This window comes from Phalacrocorax carbo, chromosome 1 (assembly GCF_963921805.1).
Source record: "Phalacrocorax carbo chromosome 1, bPhaCar2.1, whole genome shotgun sequence".
Taxonomy (NCBI): Eukaryota; Metazoa; Chordata; class Aves; order Suliformes; family Phalacrocoracidae; genus Phalacrocorax; species Phalacrocorax carbo.
Genome location: NC_087513.1, coordinates 98147699 through 98172268, shown reverse-complemented (window position 1 = coordinate 98172268; position 24570 = coordinate 98147699). Strand labels below are relative to the sequence as shown.

At 36.9% G+C, this 24570-nt stretch overlaps 1 protein-coding gene across 4 annotated transcripts in view; it reads right to left on the bottom strand.

The window, feature by feature from the left end:
• ZNF654 (zinc finger protein 654) overlaps positions 1-24570 on the bottom strand; it is a 36020-nt gene that overhangs the window by 5427 nt on the left and 6023 nt on the right. Inside the window, exons 2-7 of one of the 4 annotated variants that reach the window (XM_064468482.1) lie at positions 18481-18626; positions 13842-13923; positions 11769-11904; positions 7473-7675; positions 6583-6722; positions 1628-1769 (exon numbers count right to left, since the gene is read on the bottom strand). In XM_064468482.1, coding sequence (XP_064324552.1) covers positions 1628-1769; positions 6583-6722; positions 7473-7675; positions 11769-11904; positions 13842-13923; positions 18481-18626 — 849 coding nt within the window. Of the gene's footprint in view, positions 1-1627; positions 1770-6582; positions 6723-7472; positions 7676-11768; positions 11905-13397; positions 13479-13841; positions 13924-18480; positions 18627-19468; positions 22277-24570 lie in introns of those variants that run through there. The other 3 variants (XM_064468492.1, XM_064468501.1, XM_064468505.1) reach the window with 3 other exon arrangements.

The following is a 24570-nucleotide window of genomic DNA, read 5'->3' as shown; positions in this document are numbered from 1 at the left end:
TTCCTTACGGGCTTACAAAGAAGTCTACAACTTTAAACTAAAATAAAATCAGACCCACAGGAAAAAAGAGAACTAGTATAAACAACACTCAGACATCAACATCCCATGTATTTATATTCATATACTTGCAAAATAGTTAGGAGTTCAGAAAACGTCCTACTTGTAAACCTTACCTAAGGGCACGTACATTTTAAAATAATGGTCAAACAAGACTATAAAATACAGGTACAAAAATGCTCAAAAATAACATCTGGTTTGCGCTGAAAGCTATACAGTTACAGTGAGCAAAGATACTTTTGCCACGTGCTGTTCTATAGTTAAAGACAATTATTTGGGGATATAAAACAAGACTGCAGCAAATTGTATCTGATCCAACAGTATCCTCTGTGTGCATCTTCATTACCTAGGCTGTTTCACGCTATAATTGGACAGTTACTCTGCATTTTGTCTGTAACTCATTTAACTTGCATCGCATACAAAATATAAGCTATAAAATATTGCCCTCAATTTTGAACAATGACCGCTACGGAAACCATAACAACCCATGGCCAAGTATTCCAAAAGGCTTGACTTTTCAGAATTGACAAACTATCCTTCCAATAAGCTGAATTCCTATTCCACACTTTAGGCTGGGGCCCCTACCATGAACATGTAATTCGGAGGGATGACCAGAAACATACTGCCCAACAGGCAACAGATGAAAGTAAAAAGAAATTCAGGAAGTTTAGAAGTAATTAATACCTACCTATATTTAAATGTGTGTTAACAAACACATACAGTGCTCCATATGTAGTGGGTTATTAAAAAAATACGATAATTCAATGCAAATACAAGTTATTCACATTACCACAAGTATTTCAGAATACATACTGAGATTAGAATCTTGAACAACAGCAAATAATTGCGTTTAGAACTGTACAGCAGCACCCATGACAAAATAATTTATTATTTATTTAGGGCCTAGGATATGAAGGAGCTCTGTTCAGTCAGGTTAATGATAAACATTTGTTTTGAAACAACTCACACTCCTGTGTGCAAAGCATTGCACATTACACCTTTTGCAGATGGTTGTATGGGACAGTATAAGACTAACATTTGAAGCATGAAGCACAGTGCACTTTTCTGAAGCAAAATTATATTTTCTCCTATCTTAGTCTAGCTTTTCCTTCATGTTACTTTAAACACTTCTTCAGATTTTATTAGAACTGGTGAAAGGATTCAGAACTTAACAACGGTGAAAGGCGGATACAACGGCATTACGCAAACCCTATTTCCTTAAGGAGCCAGGCTGAAAAAACCCAACTAATGCATTTTTCACATTTACTCCATGTATTTTTAATTAATTTCCCCATTTATTTATAGAGCATGGCATTCCTCAAACTGCAGACAGAAAGAAAAACTCAGAATTGAGAAAAAAAAAATCTTAAAAACACACAACAGATCAAGGGCAATCATAATATGAAAGCACATTCTGGAGCTTGACACAATTCTTAATACTGTGTCATTCCCTACCCCTCCTAACTTTCCACAAAAAGTGGCCATTACACAATATAAACATCAGTTCCCTTTACTTTAACTAGTTACAAGAAGAATGGGGGGTGGGGTAAAACAAACAAACAAAACTTACTTCATCCTTAATGACTTTCATGAAAGGGAAAATTACTCTGACATTTGTAGCAATTCTTAAAAGCTGGTAGCACTGGTCAACAAATACTTGTTTTGATGGGTTAGATTTAAGCTGCAGTTTACTCCAAATGAAGATCAGGTCCCTAAAAGTACAGAACAAAATATTTCAATTAGATTGAGTTTTAGAACTCTTCTCACTTAACATGATGTATTACTAAGAACAACTATTTGCATATTCTGTAACTAAAATAATATTTGAGGGCGTAATACTGATCTAATCAACATCACAACTGTACACAATGTGCACAATGGAAAATGCAACTTAATTACTTTGTTAAAGCATTCAGGGTATCTCCTATCACTGAGCCAATGAAATATTCAACAACATATTAATGTATTCAGCTTAGTATCAGAGAACTGCATAATAAAATCAGACGCTACAGCATCTAGCCCTTAACACCACAGGCAATAAATATCAGGCTCAACAGCAAGCTCTGTGTGTGTGCACTCTTGGGATTAATTTACTTTCAGTGCAAGGATGAAGAGTCCTTCAGGAAAAGAAGTGTTTGAATGTGGAAAATGGGAGTGTTGTAGAAAGCTAGTTCCTCTTATGGTCCATTGACAGGAAGTACCGATGTTCTCCAGTTATGCATACTACAACACAATTTTCTTTTTTTTTACTGCTGTCATCACAGGTCTTTGTAGCCAATAGCAGTTACATGAAAGTATCATGCTCTACAGCTATCCATACATCTCTATGTTTTTTAGTCAAATAACATTTCTGACTGATATAAGGAAACATAAGAATAGATTGCTAGACACTGCAGCAGAGCTCTTACACACACAGGTAACGTGTTTAGTCTATAAAATACAGCTAATTGACATTTACAGCCTGTAATTTCTACGCACTTTAATTCAGAGACTCAGAAAGGCAACTGGACGTAACTTTTAGTTGTGAGAAAACTTGCCAGCACAAAGCTTTTACACAGGAGCAGATATAGTTAGGACTAGGCAGAAATCCCACCATAACATTACAATGAAGAGAGGACCAATCAACTTCCATTTTCTGAAGGAAGACACTTTTTTTATGCCACTAGCCTCCTCCCTCAGAAAACAAACCCAGTTACCGACAAAATATTTGATTGATCTTCCAGAGCCTCTAGCCTGTGCTTGATACAGATCAGACAAACTTTGTGTGATTAAGCTTGTCTAGTGAGGTCAGCGCCCGTATGAAGGGAAGTGAAAGAATTGCCTATGACAAAAGACCAACTTTGCTTTTATATTTAGGACAGCTCTACAATTCTGCTTGATATTTTCAGAGCTAGACAAGACAGCTTGATTGTTTTCTTTCATTCAGAACCCAAGAAAACTTAGGTTGAAAGAAACATCAAGCTTATGTGGGGGAAACTGTGAAAAGGGAGTTCTATAAGCAGCTCTGCCCACAAAAAGTTAGTCATACAGGTTTTCTAAAGATACAAGCTGTTCACCTCTGCCTTTACCAGGCTTGAAAGCCTTTGCAAACTTCATGTACAAGTCTGAAACTAGTACCTTCATTCACCAAACCACTCATAAAAATTGAGTAAAAGTCTCAACCTGAAGTACAAAAGAACGAACTGAACATTGCTTCTGTTAAATGTTGCAGCACTTAAATAAATAATACAACTTATTATCTGCTTTGGTCTCACACCATTTCAGAGCAAGCCATTTCAATACTAATGCCTGAGAATTTGAGAAAACTTGAATTATTCTTCTGAGAGATTAGTGGTTAAAGTGGCTTGCCATGTGTTCAGACAAGTGCGACAGCTAGCACAAGGAAAGAGCTGAAAAAGGAATGGAGAAAACCAAGTCGAAGGAACAGCTCCATTGGTGAAGAGCAAGCTCCTGAATCAGTTTAACAACCATTTGACTAGACCCTGATGTGAAGCAGGATTTTACTCTTACTCCTCCATGTAGACATGGAGGCTTCTTGTTCTCAAGCACGTTTCTGACTTCGATAATCATTAAGGACTGAAGCATTCTTGAAGAGCTGACTGGACTCTATTTCAACCACTTAAATGCTCTCCATACAAACTTTAATGCTGAAGTCAGCAGCACTTGAGATATTTCCCTGTCACTGACCACAACACAGATTATAAACTTGAGATAATGTAGGCAGGGGTAGTTTTCTATTTGCTCGATTGTTATGGCACAGTAGTATAGTAATCAATGACATTTACTTCTCAATAGTATAACTTAGTTCACACTGAGGCCTGTGCTTAAACTATTATGGACATGTGTTGGGGCAATTTAAATTGTTACTGTGGGATCACAGAACTCGGTACCTCTTTACGAGGGAACTGTCTATTCCAGACTGGTAGCCCCCTACAAAACACCAAATGTAATCCATGCCTTCATCAGCAACATAAAACAATGGTTAAGCCTGCCTTCCCTTAGCTAGATCTAAAACCTCTGTTACTGTTGATAAGTAGAAAGACTATCTTTCTAGATAGCACATTTTACCAAAATGTTATCCAATTCTCAAAAAACTACCTAAAGGCTAAAGACTGATTGAACATATGGGAAAAATTCATTGACTTACTGAATTTACTGCATAGGAACCACCTGAAAACAGCCAAAACAGCATTTAAAAATTGCCTGGCAGAGAAGGCAAGCCATTCTGCTATGCCTGTTCCATCAAAATTTTGGCCGTCTTCCTGAAGACACGTCACTTTTTGATACTAGAAAGTCATTAGTCACATCATTACGGATTGATCTCTTACCAATACCTTGTACACAAGTATTTCTAGTAAGACCAAGCACAGCTTGATTTGTGATTATTTTGTAAGTGGCCTTTCACTTCAGAAAAAATAATTCAGATCATCTAAATGTAGAATTTATTCTTAACACCAGTGAAAACAATAAGAGTTTTGTGACAGAGCTGCTTAAAGTCCATCTTCCTCTGAGATAATGAGAGCTAATGGTTTCAGCGTGAAGGTTTCATATAGGCTGCTTCACATGAAGCAATAACAAATATCTGCTCTCTATAGCTTTCTAATCTCTTCTGATATCTTATCTTTGCTAGTACTGTTTGCTCCTAGATCTGCAAGGTCCTCAATTCCAGACAAGGCAAGATGATTTATGCCGTGCTGAAGACATTAAAATCTTCTCTAGGGAAAAATACACTATGTGGGTTAATTTAACCTGGCTCCTAGTCTTCAGAAATTTGAATTACAGTATAGTCATGCCATCACAAGCTTTGTTCCAGAATACATTATCTACTACGCATTATGCAGATTTCTCTTGTTGGGTACGCAATTGTTAAGGCTCAGCATCTGTAAGGAATGAAACAGCTGTTCTAGTTGCACAGACATAACTGCTCTGAACTCTTTCAAAGAGCCTTCTGAACATAAGATTAAAATACTAAGAAATGCCAAAATGGTTTCCTTGATAAGCAGATATCAAACAGTACTTTAGTCTCTTCTAGAATTTCATTTTGACGTCCACTTTGCTAGAATATAAGGACAGACATCTTGTTTTGAATAGCAATTTTCAAAACAGATGATGCAAAACAATGATCAACTGGATAAGAGCAGGGTTGACGTGTTACTACAGCAAAAGGTATCAGTAGGTTTAATTCCAATATTTAAAATGCACTTCTTAGAAGACTGAATCCCCAAAACAGAAAGCACTAACCATGTAACTAATATGTGTAGGTTGCATCTGCAAACTTCCTGATAACTAAGAAGTCAGGGGATGCAGCATTTGGGCAGGAATCAACGAAGCCAGATTCCATTCCAAGGTTGGTCACTGGGCTCACACGAACTATATACCTTTTTGACTGAACTTCTTCACCTGTCCTATGGGGACAGTCATGCCCATCTTCCTCTGGACAGACTGAATGAAAAAATGCCACTAGGTATCACCAGTACATTGTATTATGAAGGTATGTCATAATCATAATTCCAAAGGTTTTGATTCAACTCAATTACTCATCCAATAGTTAAAGAAAAATTTTATTATCTAACCAAGCATTATCATGCCTGACCTTCATGAATTCCTACAAAAAAAAAAAAAAAAAAAAAAAAGAGAGAGAGAGAGAGCTCACACTTCAATTCCCTGAAATCTGGGAACAAGGAAATCCTATAGGAATTGTAAACTTCATATTAAAATTAGTTATACAAATAAATAATTTGATCTCTATGATTAAAAAAAACCCCAAATCCTTGCTGACTAAGCCTTTTTGCTTCAACTACATAATCAATAAACAAATCAAGCATACTTTATCAAGGAATGCAGATGTTACTTTAGGTACAGAAATTATACAGATTAAACACAGAAGGATTATCTTCCTTAGCCATTTTTCAGTCCTCAGAATGATGAAATTTGTCTTGACAACTCTTCAGAAAATGCTTCTTAGCCATAAAAATGTCCAACTATCAAGCTGATTCAGTGTGTATGAAGACATTCTTACTTGCTTTCTAGAGGACCACCATTTATGTTATGGTTCTGATACGAAGTAGAAGTTTGCATTATTCATAGCACATTTTCAGAACCATATATTCTCTTTTTAGACATACTGGTGACATACAACAGTTTGGTTGTTATAAGCAGTGTCATGTAACCAGCAGAACAGCAAAATGTCTGCATTGCCAGAGATTCTACAGACTGCATATTGTTACACGTTGCTAATAATAAATGCCATATTTATAGGTATTTACAGCCTAAAGTGATTAAAGGCTTACCCTTCTGTTACTTTGAAACAGTAAGTGCTATGTATTATGTAGGCTACCACTGTACATGATTGTGCGTAAAAAGGCAACAAGCATAACAGATGTACTTGGAATGTTTAAAAGTCATGTTAGAATGTTTTTATCTGGTATTTTAAACTTCAGCTACATCTCAAAGTTAGATGAGTTTCATTTTGGCAGTAAGCATTTAATATCTGCTAAGCTGCTTCACCAGAAATAAAGTATTTACCATATACAATACATGTCCCCATTTTGAAGCTGTGGGACTAGGAACGATTCACATAGCTGTAAGGCTAAGGTAGTCTTCCCTTCTTTTTCAGTGTTGCAGATGATCTCAATTCCACTCTTGCAATCAGTCCTCAACAAGTGCTATACAATTAAAATAAAATCAATTTAGATCAATTTGCTAACATGAAATAAAAACCTATCAGACCTTGCTATATTAAAGAAGCTACCAAAAACTTCAGGAATTGCTATTAACATAGGATTTCTTTGGAACAGCTTTTGTGTACGTCCGTAAATAGATATTTTGGAGATATGTAGAGCTGTTATTTCTTAGAGTAATGACAATCAAAATAATGGCCTGAGAAATTAAAAGGCTATGCAAAAGCACTTTTTTGCATGATGGCAGTTTGTTCTTAGAACAAGGTTAAGAAAGCACTGTGCTTCTGGTGGTAAAAGTAGGGCCACATTCAGCTAGACTGTCATTTCACATACTGGGGCATCATTAAAAAAAACTTTAAGGCTAACAAAACTATATCTTGTACAAAACACTGGACTGACATCAATTAGGCTAAAGTGCTTTTGCCGGAATAATAGTCAATAGTATAATAGTCAATACACTGAAATTACAAAATATTAATGACTCAAGTTATCTAGGGAATATATCTATACGTAAACTTGACCAAAAATTGCATTTAGGTCAACAAGATTTGTAAGCACTTAACATTTAACTTTTCAAAGCTTAAGCCAGCATTAAGTTAAGCAACACCGGTGTAGTTGCCTGACTTTATGACATTTGGTTCTACAAAAACAGTTCCATATGCTCCTCTTGACAACTTGTATACAGTAAGTATAACGTACCACTTCATTAAAAAAATGTATACTGACAAACAATACCTCCTGGAATAGCTGATCTTCTAATGGTGACATATAAAGACAGGTGAAAAGAGCTTGATGGAAATACAGATCTTTACTGATATCTGGATGATTTATGCAAGATTTGATAAGAGCCATTGCCTCAGGGATGCGTTCACAGGCAATAAGGTATCTGGCACGTAGTTCAAAGAACAGTGGATTTTCAGAGCTTAAATATTTGTTAACTGTACAGAAAAGAAAGATTTAAAGGCAATTAGAATATGAAGTCCAAACAACAAAATATATTTAAATGTAATGTTGTTTTTAATAGTGCAATGTCAACAAGTAATATAAAAAAGGCTCTGCTAAATAAGCTATCATATATTAATTTAAATACCATCAAGAATCTGTCCTTCTGCTTGGAAACAGAAATTGTTATTTTTCTTACACCAGTAATCTAATTCAGTATTTTGTTTCCAACAGATCAAAACAAGCTGCTGCAAAGAATTATTCAAATATACACTATATAGAAGCAGATATTAACATTTTCAAGAAAAAATTCCCTCCCTCCTCAGCACTGGAATCTAGGTGATTGTCAGAAGTATAGGATCGACATAACTTCCAACGCTATAATTATAAATATTTAAAACAACTCAGGATACTCATTACCCATTAAAATGGAAGAGCTCGGATTGGTGAAAAAGTTAACCAGAAATCACATGCCATTGCTTTAAGTAGCTTTGAACACATCGATTTTGCTTGGAGCCGTGGAAAAATATACTTTTTCTTCCTTTAAAAGGGCTACTGGGCACAATTCTAAATTCCCAAATACCTTTAAATTCTGGGCCCTGATTTCTGTAAATCTGTTTTTCAGATCTAAAAGCTAATCTGAAAGCTAACTTTTGAATGAAATAGTTTCAACCAAGATACTCAAAATACTTAACACTTAAGTAATTGGGAAATTCTGAAATACACAGACATGCTTTAGATCTCTATTACAAAAGACCACAGATTCTCGTCTTTCTTAGGATTAAAAATTAAAATATCACTCAAGGGTACAAAATGCAATAATGCTGCTTTTATTTTGGGAATTGTTTGCATCTTGTCAAGTAAACGCACACTCTGAAGTGTTAATAGTGTGCTAACATTTATGTAATGTATTGGACAATACAGCCTGATCTTCCTCTCATATTCTCAACAGGTACCTTAACAGTTAAACCCCCACGATTTCTAGTGCATAACCTGTAGTATTTAAAAAAGAAAAAAAAGAAAATATATTGTCAATTTAAAGTCAATGAAGCCTAGAAGTGAGCATGGGAAGTTTATACCTTAGAAGGAACCTGTATTAATAAAGTTACAAGCAACTTAAAGTGACACTTTAAATGATTAAAAAAATAGAAGCGGTTACTGAAAGCCACAATATGAACAGCTAAGAGAATTTTTTTCCCCCAAACTGAAAAGATGACTTGTATAACAAGCTTTCACTTGAACTTTTTTTTTTTTTAAAGGATGCCTGGTTTGAAAGACATTCCTTATGCTCAGAAACAGGATTTCTCTAGCATCTTTATTTTTACACAAGCCAATGTTGTTATATATTAATGAACATTTAAGGAATATCATTCAAGGTGATATAAGGTTTTAGATGAGATTTGATAATGGAGGTACCGTTAAGGCCCACCATAACAGAAAATCTCATTCCCACTATCCATTAGCACTTCTGGATACAAACTTAGTAAAGAAGCAGCCTGAAACAAAAGCCAGTGTCTAACAGTGGTCACTAACTGCAAGAAAAAGTGATCATACAAACAGCCCCTAAAGCTGAATGAAGGCATCTCCTTTTCTGAATTAACATATGTACAATAATAAACCCTGTCATGGTTCAGTTTCATATGCAAACATTACCCAAGAGATTACTGAATAGTCACATTGCAAAATTAGGCCAGAAATATTAAGCTTTTTTTATGTGCTAATGTTAAGAAAATGCTACATGGGCTGTAACATCCTTTTCCCTCAAATGAGGGAAGACTGCAGTCCACAATACAGGTTAACTTGTTCTATCGTTCCCACTTTCTGTATGGGGAACTCTTAGGTCAGTAAGCCACACTGCTCCATAAATGAGAATCCCACTTCTGACAGCATGAGCTCCCAGGGAAGAGGGTCTCCTACACTCTCCAACACTGTTTTTAAACCAACTGCAAGTTTCAGCTACACCAGCAGCAGGATTGTGCTCCCTCCCTGCGGTGGAATGCCCTCTTTTCCCACGGCAGCTTTTACAGCTCTTCTAACCGCCCCCCAAGCAAAAGACAACTGCTAACTACAGTAGCATTTAGCCAAGTCTGTGATACATTAGAAACTGCGTGGGGAAAACATCCATTCTTGTCCAGGGAGCATGTGCGGTGCTTTGCTTTAGATGCCAACCACTATCTTAGAAACTAATTACCTGCTTACATCTGAGCGTACCTCTCTGTCTACAATACTCTTCTGGATGTTCACAGTAGGCTGCCTTATTCTCCCTAATCTACTAGAAGTTTATAGCTCGTAAATTTCAACCCTGCTATTCTCCTTTAAAGCCAAAGACTGCCTTCCTTTCCAGCCATCTTAAAAAAGACTGCAACATCTCAAAGTATACTACAATTCGTGTAAAGATGGACACAGGGAGGTTTGTCTTGGCCTAAGTTTCTCCATGTAATTAATGTAACCAAGACAGGATTATGTAGTACACACAGCACATATTTATCAAACTGACTTCTACAATTAATGGTTGGTGATTCAGGAATAATAGGCAGTTTTCCTCATTTAAAATAGTGATCCCTGAAGGGACTATATGGCCAAGTTTCAAAATACACACCAAACACTACCAGCCTATAAAGCAGCACAGAACGTTTGCTTTATGTAAGACTTCACAAGAATCAGGTTTAGAGGATGTGAGACAGGAAAGAAAAAGCTTCCAAAAGATACTGTCTGAAACAAAATGTTTGTCATCACAGATGAGATACGTCAAGGCGGTGTGTGTGGATATCAAAAGATAAAAGGAAGAAGAATGCCTCAGCAGAGGGGAAAGATGTGGCCTGCAGCAAAAGGAAACAAAATTATCATCTAGTGACAGCAGGCAGTCTGATTCCTACTCTGCCAGTTAAAGCTAAGTAAAAATACTCAAACTGTTACCCATCATATTGGGGCTTCATGATGATCAAGGGAATCATCAAGGCAAAGGACTAAACTAACTCCTTGCTGGAGAGATAGAGACTGAGACCTAACTTCAGATCACAACCACCAAAAGACTTCTAGAGCTCATCATGCGATGCAGAAAAAAACAAGGGTAACCTTTGTTTTAGTTTTGTTTCTGGAGGTATTTGCCTAGAAGTTTAGCAGACATATGATAAAAATCATGGGTAAACTATGTTGCTCAAGTGCTTGCTCCACAAGAGAGACAAACAACTAAGACTACCCACTTAATCACGTTATTTTGCCATCAAAATACTTTATCTGGTTAAGGAGGCAGCTGTTCTGACTTTGTAGTCCTCTTCCTCTCTCTACGGAATGAGCACACTGTCATAAACCCAGTAATGAATTTGAATCATGCATTATGCCATAGTAACTAGAAAAACTAGTATTTTCTATCACTATCAAACAGAAACAACTTTTAAGAGGTCCTCTGTAAACACTGCCTAACAAATATGTCGCATAAGACGTTAGTAAAGACTTCACTGTAGATTGGGTATTTTCCTCTTATGAACTTTCATTAACATCCTGGTAATATTTGTTCCCACGCGATAGTAAAAATGCTGGTTTACTTTGCAGCCTCAACAGAAATCTTTCTCCCTACTCCCAACTCTAGGAATTACGTATACATCAACACAAAGCAGCTATCAGGTGTAGTCACAAGCCTCTTTCTAAACAGAACGAAGAAAAGCCACAAGCCCAAGTATTTACAATTTAAAAGAAAAATTAAATGAGTCAGAGTACCATGAGACAGAAAATACACATCAGGTCCTCCCCTGACCATGCTACTTCAGTAGCCTAGCTGAAGTCAAGTCACTCTCCATGCTCTTTCAGGGGTTGAACACCTGGATTTGGCAAATTCGTTTTATAAGTAACTGCTCAGTAGGCTCCTGTATCTGAATAATCTGATCTCTACACTACAGAAGCAGACTTAAACTATTAGCAAATAAATTTAGTTTTCCTTCAAATAAAAAAAAGGACTGGTCCATTTTACTACAGAAAAATAGTTAAACTGTGTGCAATGCCAGGTGACACCACCTGACTAATATATAAAAAAAGGGCATAATTTAACATATTTTTCAGTACTCTAAAAACTTAACGTAGTAAATGAAGTACCTAATTCCTGTGACACAGGTTTTGCTTTAAGAATTGCTTGCAATACTGGATCCTCCCATGGTCCCCCATCTCGGATGATGCGAGTCACTAGCTCCAGGTTCATATTTCTGTATCTACTTAGAAGGTTCTGACATTCCTAGACATAAAAAGAAAAACAATTAAAAGAAGAAAAAAATGTTTTTTAAAAATAAAGTTAAGACCATCCAAAAGATAAGAAACAAGAGAACTCATGCACGTTTAAGTATTTCCTCAGTCAACAATTCAAGCTACAAAGTCTTTTATTGACCAGACCTAAACAAAGCCCTAAAGCAACCTATATTCTCTGAAAATAGTAATACAGAACTGTGGAAGCCAGAACGCTCATGTCTTCTACAGCCACGCAGCAAGAACCTGTTATTTGCGTAACAATGCAAAACCACCTTTCCTTGAATTAAAGGTATTACTGGCATACGCTGTGGGAGAAGTCCTCACCTCATGCTAGCCTGCACAGGCTTAGACATGTTGACACTGGATTTGTGATCCAGTGATGGTGCCTGAATTCTACAAGGGAAAAACTGAACTAAACCATGTGAGGCACCAGCCCTCAAGCAACCATTTTTTCTGTAAATCTCTACATAACAGAAATTATGTTTGCTTAAAATAACCTGGAATGTTTTAGCCACCCATGATTTTCACATATACCAAGTTCCCCCACCTTGTTATTTGCTGGTAGAAGCGTCAATGTTAATGTTAATCAACAGTAGAATTTTAATCACAAAGTATCCAATTTTACAACAAAAAGATGTAGCTGAAGAATGGTTTCTATGCACATGCAATTAACTTCTTCACATATGCTTTTTGCTGTAAATTCTTTTAGTTTCAACTTATTTTTTTTTCTTTTATATTCAGATGAATGTGCTTGACGGTAAAAAATGGTTAAGTAACTCAAACAATGGTTTTCACTACCAGTTTGACGACACAACTGATTCAGAAATTCCTTATCTAGAAAATTATGTAAAGGTATCTTTTAATACATTGTTTAGAAGGCAACTGAGAATTGTAGTACAGAAATACAGAGAAGAAAGCATTATACGTCACACTTTTTCCTAAATTCTTTCTTGTTCACAGCCTGTTTTTGAAAAGCACTTATCACAGGACTGCCAAAATGTCCCATTACTCTTGTGCAAGAGACCCTACCCATTCCGGAGGCTGCTAAGCCACTCCTTGACATCATTCTTCCACCAATTCTAAACGAGCATGTAATTGCTGCTGGTTTGATAATTAAGGTAAGTAGCGCTGACACATTAATTTCTAGCAGCAGTTACAAATAAGTGTCAACATAAAAATAATTACAGGATAGCTATTTTTCAAACTGCAGTTCCATCACCAGTATTAACAGAAGAAACAACCCTGTTTTACGTCCTTTCCCTACAACAAAGTTTCCTCTCATGGCGGCACAAGTGGTTGTGTTCTCATTCAGTGAACTCAACTCTCAAAACCAGTTCAGGTCAAAAAGACTTATCTGGCAAAAAGAAAAGGTAAGTTTTTAAATCCAGGATAACTTGTCTTATGCAGTTTGTAGCCATACAAAACCAAGTCCCAGTCTAGCCAAGAGTACAACAGTTTTAAACAATGTGAGTTTATGCTGACCTGAAGAGTTCATTAAGATAGAGCTTCAATTTCAAATTTACTGTTTAAAACCGCAGAGGGAAACTTGAGGTTTCATGTCATGAGCTGGTACGCAACAGTGGATGACATTAAGTTCTAATTAGATGCAAACAAGCAAAGCTTCCCTCCTCTGTATGGGAAATGCACAAAATATGTCTTTAACAAGATCAGTATTACAAAGAGAAGTACATTTTAGTTACTCCAAATAGATTCAAACAGCAATACTGATGATAAATAAAAGAATAAATTACTTTCCTTTCATATATTCCCCCCCCCTTTTTTTTCCCCTTTGGGTATAAATGTAAGCAAAGCAGCTACCTTCTTTCACTATAATGGCATGTCTCCTCCAGGTTATATATCCACAAAAACTGTGTTTACATGTACTAAAATAATATTAAAGGTTTATATGAAAGTGGGCAACACTACCTGGATTGAACCTAAAATATCTTTCAAAGGATCTTCATAGAACTCATCCTTTCCAAAGAACAGCAGCAATTCAAAAAAACTCCTGAAAAACAGAAGTAGTGACAAGTCAACCACACTAAAAACGTTAATTCAAAAAATGAAACTACTATAAGTCTATTAGTTTTCACAGCACTAAAATCAACATTGGGGCCGTCATAAGTTCTAGACCTGTGCCCATGCCAGAGTTGCTCTAAAAAGCCTGGCTAACGCCTACACTCTCTAAACACCACTCATATTTCAAAAACTTCACATTGGTCTGATATTTTGTACTGGATTTTGGCAGTTAGACCTACACGCACACCCCAAACACACTTCATCAGGCATCACCATCATAATACAATACAGCTATAGATAAGCTAACAAAACCAGATCAGTAATAAAACAGATTATACTTCAGCACAACCTAAAATCCCTTCTGCTGTACCTTTTTCATAAGTTCAGGACATTTAGACTGACAGCATCTGCCTGATCTTCTCTCTCAAGAACTCTTATATCCTCCATACTGCTGCTCCCCATTCACAATTACAAAACTGAACCTTCCTCAAAAGTCAAAGCATTTCAGATATGCAGCAATTTTGAGGAAGAAAGAGGACAACTGTAAAATTACTATAGTATGCATAGTGTATAAGGAGTTACATTCAAGGAATAGTAACTTCACATGAATACAGATTCCCAACAATCAATATTTTCAAGTACAATAAGCACTTTCTACTAACACATTTCATGTTATTTCAGCCTGTCTTGCTGTAATGCCCACTTAAGTCTCTCTGTGAAGACATAGGTTTAGAGGTTCTACTAATTTCATATTTCAAAAAAAATTCCTTTGAACATTATTCTCAAAGGGAGAGCTTTTATGCAAATAGGCAAATGGAATTCATCCTCTGTGTGGCATTCAAATGAATTGATAAAACTTCAGTTTTACCACCAAGTTTTTAAGCAAATCAGGTCTTTGTGCAGCAACATAAATTCCCAAGCGTTACCTCAAAAGAGATGGCAGATAAGCGAGAAGGCAGGACCGATCCTTTCAACAACAGCCTAGATTCAAACTGACTTGTGGCCTCCATACTTTCCATCACCTTAAAATACTCGTCTAGCATTTTATTTATTTTTCATGCAGTGTCTGAGACAAACAATCCTGATAGCAGAATCAGAGAGGCTGGTAAAAAGTAGCTTCCCAGGGCTCAAGTCAATTTAGGTCTTCACTTACAGAAACATACTTGCAGATAATACTTGCAGCTCAGTCAATTCAGTCAAAAACTAGGTAGTTGGATCTCATGGATCTGCAGACAGCTCCAGTGCACCTGCTATTGCTCTGCCTTAAGATTCTGAGAAATTTAATTTCTATTTGGAAAAAGGTAACTACCAAGTACCACACTAACATAATCTGCAATTGTTGTTTGAGAAAGTCATGAGCAGCAGGCAACAAGCAAGCAACTCTCAGAGGGAAAGATAGTACTGAAAGAGTACTGAAAGAAAAACTGTGCATCTAGGTGGTTTCAGAAACAGGACTAAACAGCAACAGCTTTGGTCTCACACCAGAATAAAATATAAATAATTTTCTTTAACATTATTCTAGACATTTTTCCCAAATGAACAGGAAGAATAAGAAGGCATAGAGGGAGAAGGTGGAAGATGACTCCAGAAAGAAGTTCCAGCACCCTTCCAACCTACAGGTTTTTGAGTCAAGATCTTGCTGACAGCAATTTCTTTCCTAACTGCAGTATTTAGTCTTTCCTTGTGACAACTCTTAAAACAAAAGGCAGATTTTCATGAACAGCCGGACAATGAACTCTTTCGCAGAACAATTTAATCCACTGCAGTTATCCCCAAATTTAAGGTCAAACTTCAGTACATTTCAAGTTAACACTACAAAAGGTTTCCTTCTTAATAAAGCTAATTCAAAAGAAGCTAAAGAGCAGACTTAAAGCAATATTTTCTCTCAATAACATTTTCAGAAACACTGTGCACTGAAAGATATTAATATTTACATACACAAAATGAGGTTTTGTATGGGAATAATGCAAAAGTGTAAAAAAAATTACATTTCCTCTAGATTACGCTGCTGCAGTTTTTTTCCTGACCAGTCATAAGATATGCCAGAAACAGACCTAGAAAATTTAAGATACATTATGTTCAATGACGGAATTTTTCTCCATATTAGGTCCTTGAATCTCAACTCAAATATGGAATGAACAAAACTAACCAGTACCCAAATAAGTACTTTGTTCTGAAAAACATTATCTCATTTCATGTTGATAAACAAAGTTTTGCAGCAAACTTGACTCTCAGGAAAGGTCAGGCAGGAGTCATGTCATGATCTGGAAAGCAGCCAAACTGGAACTTAATAATAAGACCAAACTAGTTACAGAAAAAAATGATGTATGTATCTGTTTTTATTTGCTTTGAGTGATTTAAAGAGAAAAGGATCTTGGGAAAAAAAAATCAGGAAATTAATAGTGAACAAGCGTAAACTACAGTTTTTCTTCCCTATCAATGCACCTGCTCCACACTCTTATCAGACTAATAAAGGAAACTATCAAAAGATTTATATTTCCTCATTACCAGTCTCCATTCAGATAAAATTACTATAGTCAGTTCCAGCTTGGCCCTGTTATCTTAAACCAGTCTGCAGCATTGCACATCCACATTTACATCCATCCGCTTATAATAATGATCCTTGTAGATTTATCACATCACTACTTTGATATTACTGGCATGAGAAGATTACCTAATAACACTAGTACGCTGCCACCATTTTTAAAGCCCACTGATATTAACAGCAATAACATGCTGCTTCATTTGTGATGAATAGCAAGGCTAGCAAGTATAGGAAATGCAACAGTCATTACTGTTAACAGTTCGTCTGGTTACCAAGGAAATCTTACTCGAGTATGACAATATAGTCAGGCAGATTTTTGCTCTCCAAGAACTAAGACTTAATACACACCAGATTTTCAAAAGAGATTCAAAGCAAGGTTTCCCAGGTAACTGCAACTACTAAGTCCCAGGATCGCTTTATGACATCGCATGCAAAACCATGCCAGTTAAGCAGGGTCAAAAGAAAAAATAAGCTGGCATTCTAGAATGGAAGAAAATCTCAGTGAGTAAATCCAGCTCCAAAAACCAATACAGAAAAAGGTGGCAGGAACTCACCAACCAATTCACTTCTAGATTATCAGGAAGTGACCACCCTACATATAAACAATACCTGAACATGTACCTTTTTTTCCTCCCAAGCTGTGATATTTAGAAGTATATAAAGGTGTGGTTTGAACTTTAAGAGGTTTTTTTCCTAATAACTAGTGAAAAAAACCTGAAGTCACTATATTTTGATGTAACTCCTAGTCATTCCCTGATACCTGAGTATTCCAGTTTTAAAAATCATGGTCTTATGGTTCCATAAATAGTCACATGTCAAATTGCTTCACCCACCCACGTACCCGTAAATCTCTGTGGTGAAGTTTCACCAATACTTAAAGATAGCATATACTCTGTAGGTGTACAGAACAAAGCTCTGACTCCTACATCATTAGTACTAATAGCACAAGAACGGTGTAAAGGATAAACAACCCAGTCCTCCTGACCAAGTAAACTAAGAGAGAAAGACTAGGAGAGCATTCACTTCTGATGACTAGATGAGGCAGGAGCGAGACATTTCCACGCAAAATTCTGAACTGAGCTGTATTTGAAAGCACTGCTCAATAAGAAAGCGATTTAACCAGCTGGACAAATAAATCTGATTTACTCAAACCAAACTTGCAATAAAGCTTTTACGTTTTTATCCCCATCTGCTAAGAGAAGATCAAGCACACTGCATCTCAGCTAAGTACATCTAACTCTCTAACTCTCATACATCTAACGATTTATTTTTTTGCCTCCATTCAACACTGAGGTTTTGAAACCTGAAAAGTAGGGGTTTAGAACAAGAAAAAAAAAAATGGGACTTTTACTTATCTACTGATCATTACGCTGACACTTTCAGCCTTCATGTGGGAAAACTACCAATGGACCAAGAAAAAATGAGATTATAGCAAGACTGATGACCTAACATTTTGCAGTTCTTTAGGCTGAGTATGACTTTTGGTCAGTTAACTGTGTAACAAGTCATTCCCATAAGCATTTTGATGACACAAACATAAAAATCCGATTTCAGATTGACTCATTTGTTAATCACTTTAGGTAATTTATCTTAACAAATACTTAGCTTATTACGTCACTAGAGGTAGAAGAGTAAAAAGACATTAATTGTGTAAAATGATGTACTGTCAAAGGCTGGTCTTCAAAAACTCCAGGGCAAGATTTTCCAAAAAGAAGTCTGTGTGGTGATCACTTATTTCTTTAGATCATTTGTTTTGCCAGAAAACCCTTATGACATAGCATTGTAATACGTAACTTGAATATTTAACAAGGACATCAAAAGATTAAACTAAATCCTAGGTTTTTTATCCTCAGTTAGCAATTCTTGGTTCCACGTAGCTATGTCAGCTGGTAGAACCACTCTTAAAAGCTCTGAGGATCTCCAAGAACCTATCGTTATTATAAAAGTAACAGACAGTCTAAACTGTAAGGGGAGTAATAAAAAAAAATAATATGTACTTACAAAGCTAGGCTACTCAATACGTATTGTACGTGCTCACATTCAGCTGGGAATGATACACAGGCAGAGGTGAAACAACAAAGCGCCGTCTGGAGCACCTGAAGCTGAGGCAAAGGAACCTGCCATCTTCCAGCATAGTCTTCAACAACCTAACGACAAAAACATTGAAATATGTATTACAATGGAAAACATTCTCATTCTCTTTAGTCAGAAATAATAAGTAGTTAATACCGTATCTGCTTCTTCTCCCCTCCTTCTCCCTCAGAAGTAGGGTTTGTAACAAAAAACCTGACCATTTTGTGTTATCAAACTGAAAAAATAAATAGAAACTTTATGACCTACACCATAACAGATGTATCGCAAAGGACCTTCGACTATTCTTTTCAGAGGGTAAGCCAGCAAATACTTTATTCTTGCATAGTATCACAGCAGATATTACACTCTGCATTTAAACACAGGCTTTTATTGTGCAAGAGCATACAAATCAGAGAGTCTATAACAATATCCAGACGTTCCATTCTGAAACTTTCAAAGAGGGGAATGACTAGCCTGCCCTCTCCTAGCATTTATGTCAGCAGAGGAAGGCACAAACATACCAGTCACCCTTTCTTATCTGATCAAATAAGTAAATTTGGCCTTTTTTACCTACATGTTGGAACTAAGGCTAGTTTTGCCCAATTGCAGTTACAGAAATGCATCACTATTTATAGAGAAACACAAAGGTGAAAAATAGGTATTTTAATGGAGAAAAATCCTTGCCTGGTCATCTCGTCAACCTTGTTTGCACCAATGAATGCAAGTTTCTGGCACTGCCTATGCCCACATTGGGAGGCTCAATAACCCAGCACCACCTGATATATCTACATGAGTATCCCTACACTGAAGTCCTCTGAAGGACCCAGTCCATTTAGAGCAGTCCATGTATAAAACACACAGCACTGAGTTCAGCATGAAGCACAGCAGTAAAACAGATGTCTGTAAAGGCACCCACCAATTCTGTGACAGACTAGCCATTATGCTGCAGTCTCCCAGCAAGCAGAAGGCCAAGGGCTTTGGGTCGTCTCTCCTCCTTTAATCAACAGCTAAGACATGACTCATAGGCAGTATTCTAAGCAAAGACTGAAAACCATATTTCTTCCACACTCTGGCACATAGCTTATCTCATTGCACTGTAGTCAGGCCCACTTTGCTCACCTACTCTTGGACTGTTTTTTCCTTCATAACGGCACAGCTTCAATATAAGCAGAAGAGTAGACTATCTGCACTTCAGGGCCTGGGTTTCCTCAGATGGAGAAGAGCGCCCTAACTGAGATCTCCTACATCCTGAGGAAGTAAGAAGCAGGTGGGGAAACACACCGCCACTAGTCATGCTGTAAAGAGAAAGGTAAAGCACTCCATAGCATATGGAAGCGACAAGTAACTGGCTTCAAGAAAGCTATGAAGTGCCAATCAGAGTTACACCTGGCCACCTATCTCAAGAGCCAGACTGGGCAACAAAGCATGGACTAAACCAAAAATCAGATATATCCCTCTTTGGGATTTCTTTCTGACTTAAAAGTCTGTGAATCCCTCACAGATTTTTCCAATTCCCCATGACCTAAATAAAGGGCTTATAAGTCAGGTTAAGTGGCCTACATTTTTAGTTCCAAAGCTGCACGCCTAACTTTGTTTAAGGCTCTGCAACTTGAACAGGCCAGTGTCCCATCTCTGACAGTTTGTTTATAGCTGCTCCATAGCAAAGGAGTTACTGATAATGGGACTGGTAATTTTTTCTCCTCACCAACAACAGCTGAGACTGATTTACATTTTGTAAGTAGACTTTGACTTTCCACCAAATTTATTTTAATAATTCCTGTTTGAAAGTCTGTTAGCTTAATACAGCAAATATCCAGGTCAACTGGAAGAGAATTAGCAGACTTGTAGATAAATACTGTTCCTCTTACAAGAAAGAATAAACACTTTATAAAATAGTACTGCCTCACACATCTATTGCAAGTTCTCTGAAATACTTTTAAGAAGGTCCCTTGTATAGGAAAACACAAAAGGCTTAGGAGAAACAAAGTAGACAGAGAGGACAAAAGTCCTTTAGTGGTTTTTGCCTCCAAATGGTCAAACAAAGGTAGAAATAAAACATTAGTTCCCACCATGGCATTTCACAATACATTGACCCAAGAGGCACAGTATAAATACGTTCATAAATGATTTCAAGCAATGAGACAACATTTTGTGATGATACTGTGTTTTTTTTTCTTGGTAAAGTGTTAACTGGAAAGAACTGTAGAAACAATTTACGACAGCAAGCAATGAAATCCAGCATAGACAAGTGTGCAGTGGTACTTGGGGAACAAAACAATCCTAATGTGTAATACAGCAGCCTTCAAACTCACAATTACCAGCCAAGAGCAACACTGAGTTATTATGGCAGCTGTTTTAATGAAAAATCACCTCAATGCTCATCACAATGGCCAAGAAAGCAGATTAAATATTAGAAGAGTAATAAGGTAAAGCAAAGCAGAGTGTTAACTGCTCAAAACCACAGCACATCCCTGCAGCTATAAAACCTGCATGCTGGTTTGCTAGCTACCCGTTCCTATCTCAAAAGAGAATACAGAAGGCGCAAAAAAAAAAAAATCTTTGAAGGAAGACAAGAAATGCTAAGTAGCAAAATAAATTTCACATAAGGACCAATGCAGCTAACTAGGACCCTTTAGATTGAACAGAAATGACAACTATGGGGGGGACAACAAGCAAGGTTGGCAAGGATCAAAATAAGTTTCCGGAGGTAGTTCTTCACACAGCTTGCAACTCCTTACTAAAGGGATGCTGTGCATGCTGAATGGCTACATGAGTTGAAAGAGGCTGCATGAGCTGAAAAAGATATCCACCAAGAGTTACTAACTACAGTCAATTAGCTGAACTGAAAATAGAGAGGGTAAAGTTACTGCATTTGCCTGTCTCACTCGTTGGTTAGGCGTATATGAACTTTTGATAAGATTCTGGTCCTAATATCATTATATTATTTCTGCAAGTAATCATAATTCAAAAGCAATACAACCAAGGCTCATGCTGATAATTAGACACTGTAGTCTCTGAAAGGTGCAGTCCTCCTGCCCACACTTTATAAAGGCCTATACAGCCCTCCTCGTTGTCCTTGCTGCACCTACAGCCATCTGAACCCAAAGCAAACTAGTTCAGGAACTTAACTGGCTGATAACAGCCTCCTCTCCGCAAAAAAGCCACCAGTCACTGTCTGAACTGGCCTGCCACCGAAGTACCAGACGCAGCACAGAAAGGAAGACACCACAACAGCAACATTGCATTAGTTAGGCTGTTGGTCTGCAACTCAGATGCATTTACAGAAGACTCACAGCAACAGCCCCACCCCCACCACAAACCGGTCAGGAAGAATATGAATAGCATACTTTTTTTCTGAGTATGGACACCTGAAACCACACATTTGTCAGTCTGGGGGGGCAGGGAAGTCTAAAACTAGTCAATTCTTAGCAGACTTGCAACAATCTCCAGTAAGAGATTCGGGGGGGGGGGCTAAACTAAATAATAAATTCCAAACCACACTCCATACACATTCTATATGGAAGTGGCAGTGGAAATAATATATGTTTGTTTTACAGTTTTATGTATACTTCAATGTCTGTCTTTAAGTGATCTCACAGAATAGGTTTTCCTATAATAGAACCTATAATAGAAATTTTGCTGCCCAAAATACTCAACATGCCATGCTTTGAAACAAAACTGTAAACCAGAGTATAGGTAAAGGTTTATACCAAAAAGACCACCCCACCAAAACCAAAAAACACCCAAAAAACTTTACCACTTCTGACATTGTTCAAGGAAAACAAAAAAAGGGAAATGCCTGTGTTCACCTTCATGTTGTGAAGTTGTGTCATCGGAGCACTTCAGAAAATCAGATAGATTATGCTGGTTGAATCCTAAATGCTTTAAGTTTATGTTTATCAGCACATTTTTAACAAACACACTATTTCAATATAATGAAGTAATTATATTGAAATATAATGCTTCAGCCAAAGAAGCAGCACATTGTCAAAGCAAAGTGGCCTGTTCCTTGTCCAAATCACAGAGCAGAAAAACAGAAGGGAGGTGTCATTTTTACGTGACTTTCTGCAACAATTCCCTTCAAGAATTCCATTAGGGTGCAATTTTTACATATTTAAAGATTCTCCATGCATAATTTCCCAGTCTGCCTTTTTTACCTTTTAAATTACCACCATCCATGAAGGGACTGTGGGGCCTTTTGTCTTCCCTTTCTCTCTCAGTGCAGATACAGATACGGAAAGGGAGGCGGAAACATCTTTCTGCCTTCCTGCCCGCCCCGCCCCCATTCAACTCCACCTTTCTCCCACACCAATACACTACTTCCCCTTCTTTAATATGTTGGGAGTAACTCAGAGGAAAATCCATGATTCAGATGTGTCCTGTGAAGTGCAAAATCAAGACCAGACTGATAAGTCTCCTATAAGAAGTTTCTAAGCACAGCACTAAAGCAGCTAACCCCGAAAATAACACGGTAGTGATTAAAGAACCGAACCAATGTGAAAAATATTTTTTCTAGACTATTACGTTTTAACTGATTAAATGCACATATATTTTAAGTAATAAAATATACAAATAAAGCAATTTGGCTCTTTTCCAAACACTTAAGAGAAATAACATTGCAAATACATAGGACACAAGAAACAAACGTTTTATGTAGTGCTAGGCCTGAAGTTGCTGCAGCTTTTCCCGTCCCACCCCACAACACAAAAATAAACTAAAAATAAACAAATCCCACCGATTTCAGACTTTTGTCATGACTAGGATTTTAAATGAAGTTCCTCCCATAACTTTTTGTGAGATGTAACAGCAAAGGAAGTGACCACAGGATTAAAACCACAACAGTTCTGTGAATACTTCTGTTTATAGTTTTCAGAAAAAGAAAGCTAGTTGGCAAATACAGTGGTAGTCATTTGTTATAATAAACCGATATAGTGCTTGTCACAGAATAGAGCAAACCAAAAATTATTTAAAATGCCAAGAAAAAAGGGGCATGTTTTTTTAAAAAAAAAAAGTTTCCTGAAAATTAAAAACTGTAATTAAAAGCAACACCTACCACAGCTGCCTGTTCAGAAGTACCAGAGTAGCTTGGATAAAGTTCAGTTCTAGAAAAGAACTCAAGTAACACTAAATTTACTCTAGCTGAAAACATCAGAAGAAATAATCACACCTTTTTAACTGTCTTTTTAACCTATTTAATGGATGACAAGCATTTTGTTCTGTTTCCACATAGAAACAAACTAACTGTATCCTTACAAAAAGGATTATATTATCCAATTAGACAGTAGAAAAGTCCTTAAGATTTTAAGATAACATAAAACATTACTTAACAGATACTAATTCAAAATGGTTTTATATGGTGTGACTAAAAAAAAACCACCCCACTGAAAAAACATGATATCAGCAATGGCTTTACTGCAACTCACATGTGAATATTACATAAGGAGTAACCAAACATAATCACACTCCTGGCAAAGGAAAAAACATCACCCAGCAACAGCGTGACACATCCTATGAGACAAGTTTCTGCCAAGCCTCTACCCTTAAAGCTAAATGCCTCCCCCCACCTTTAATCACTGAAATCTCATCCATTTCCTCAGCCTGCTCGAGGCAAAAACAATACCTAAGACTGGGTTCCATACACCCATTACATTTAGCTACCCAAAGGGCCAGTTTCTGTACATATTTACAGTCTGTCACTTGCACAACAGTGAAAACTACATATTAATCCTAGAAAAACAGTTTTGTCTACTTGTAGCACTGCAGTAAATGTGCCTGTGTAGGATTTTATGGCTGAAAGACAAATATTTATATTGAAAAGAAGCAATATTCCTCCTCACCTTTTGACTAGCCACCCCCTAGAGTGGAAGTCAACTAATTTAAGGAATTGCTTCGATTATCTTTGAAAGACAGAACTGACAATGTTATGTACACACATGACAGTGTAGGTCCAGATCACCAGTGATATTGGTAAAATGCAACCTGAGATGCATTTCAAGTAAAAAGTACAATTACTTCTTT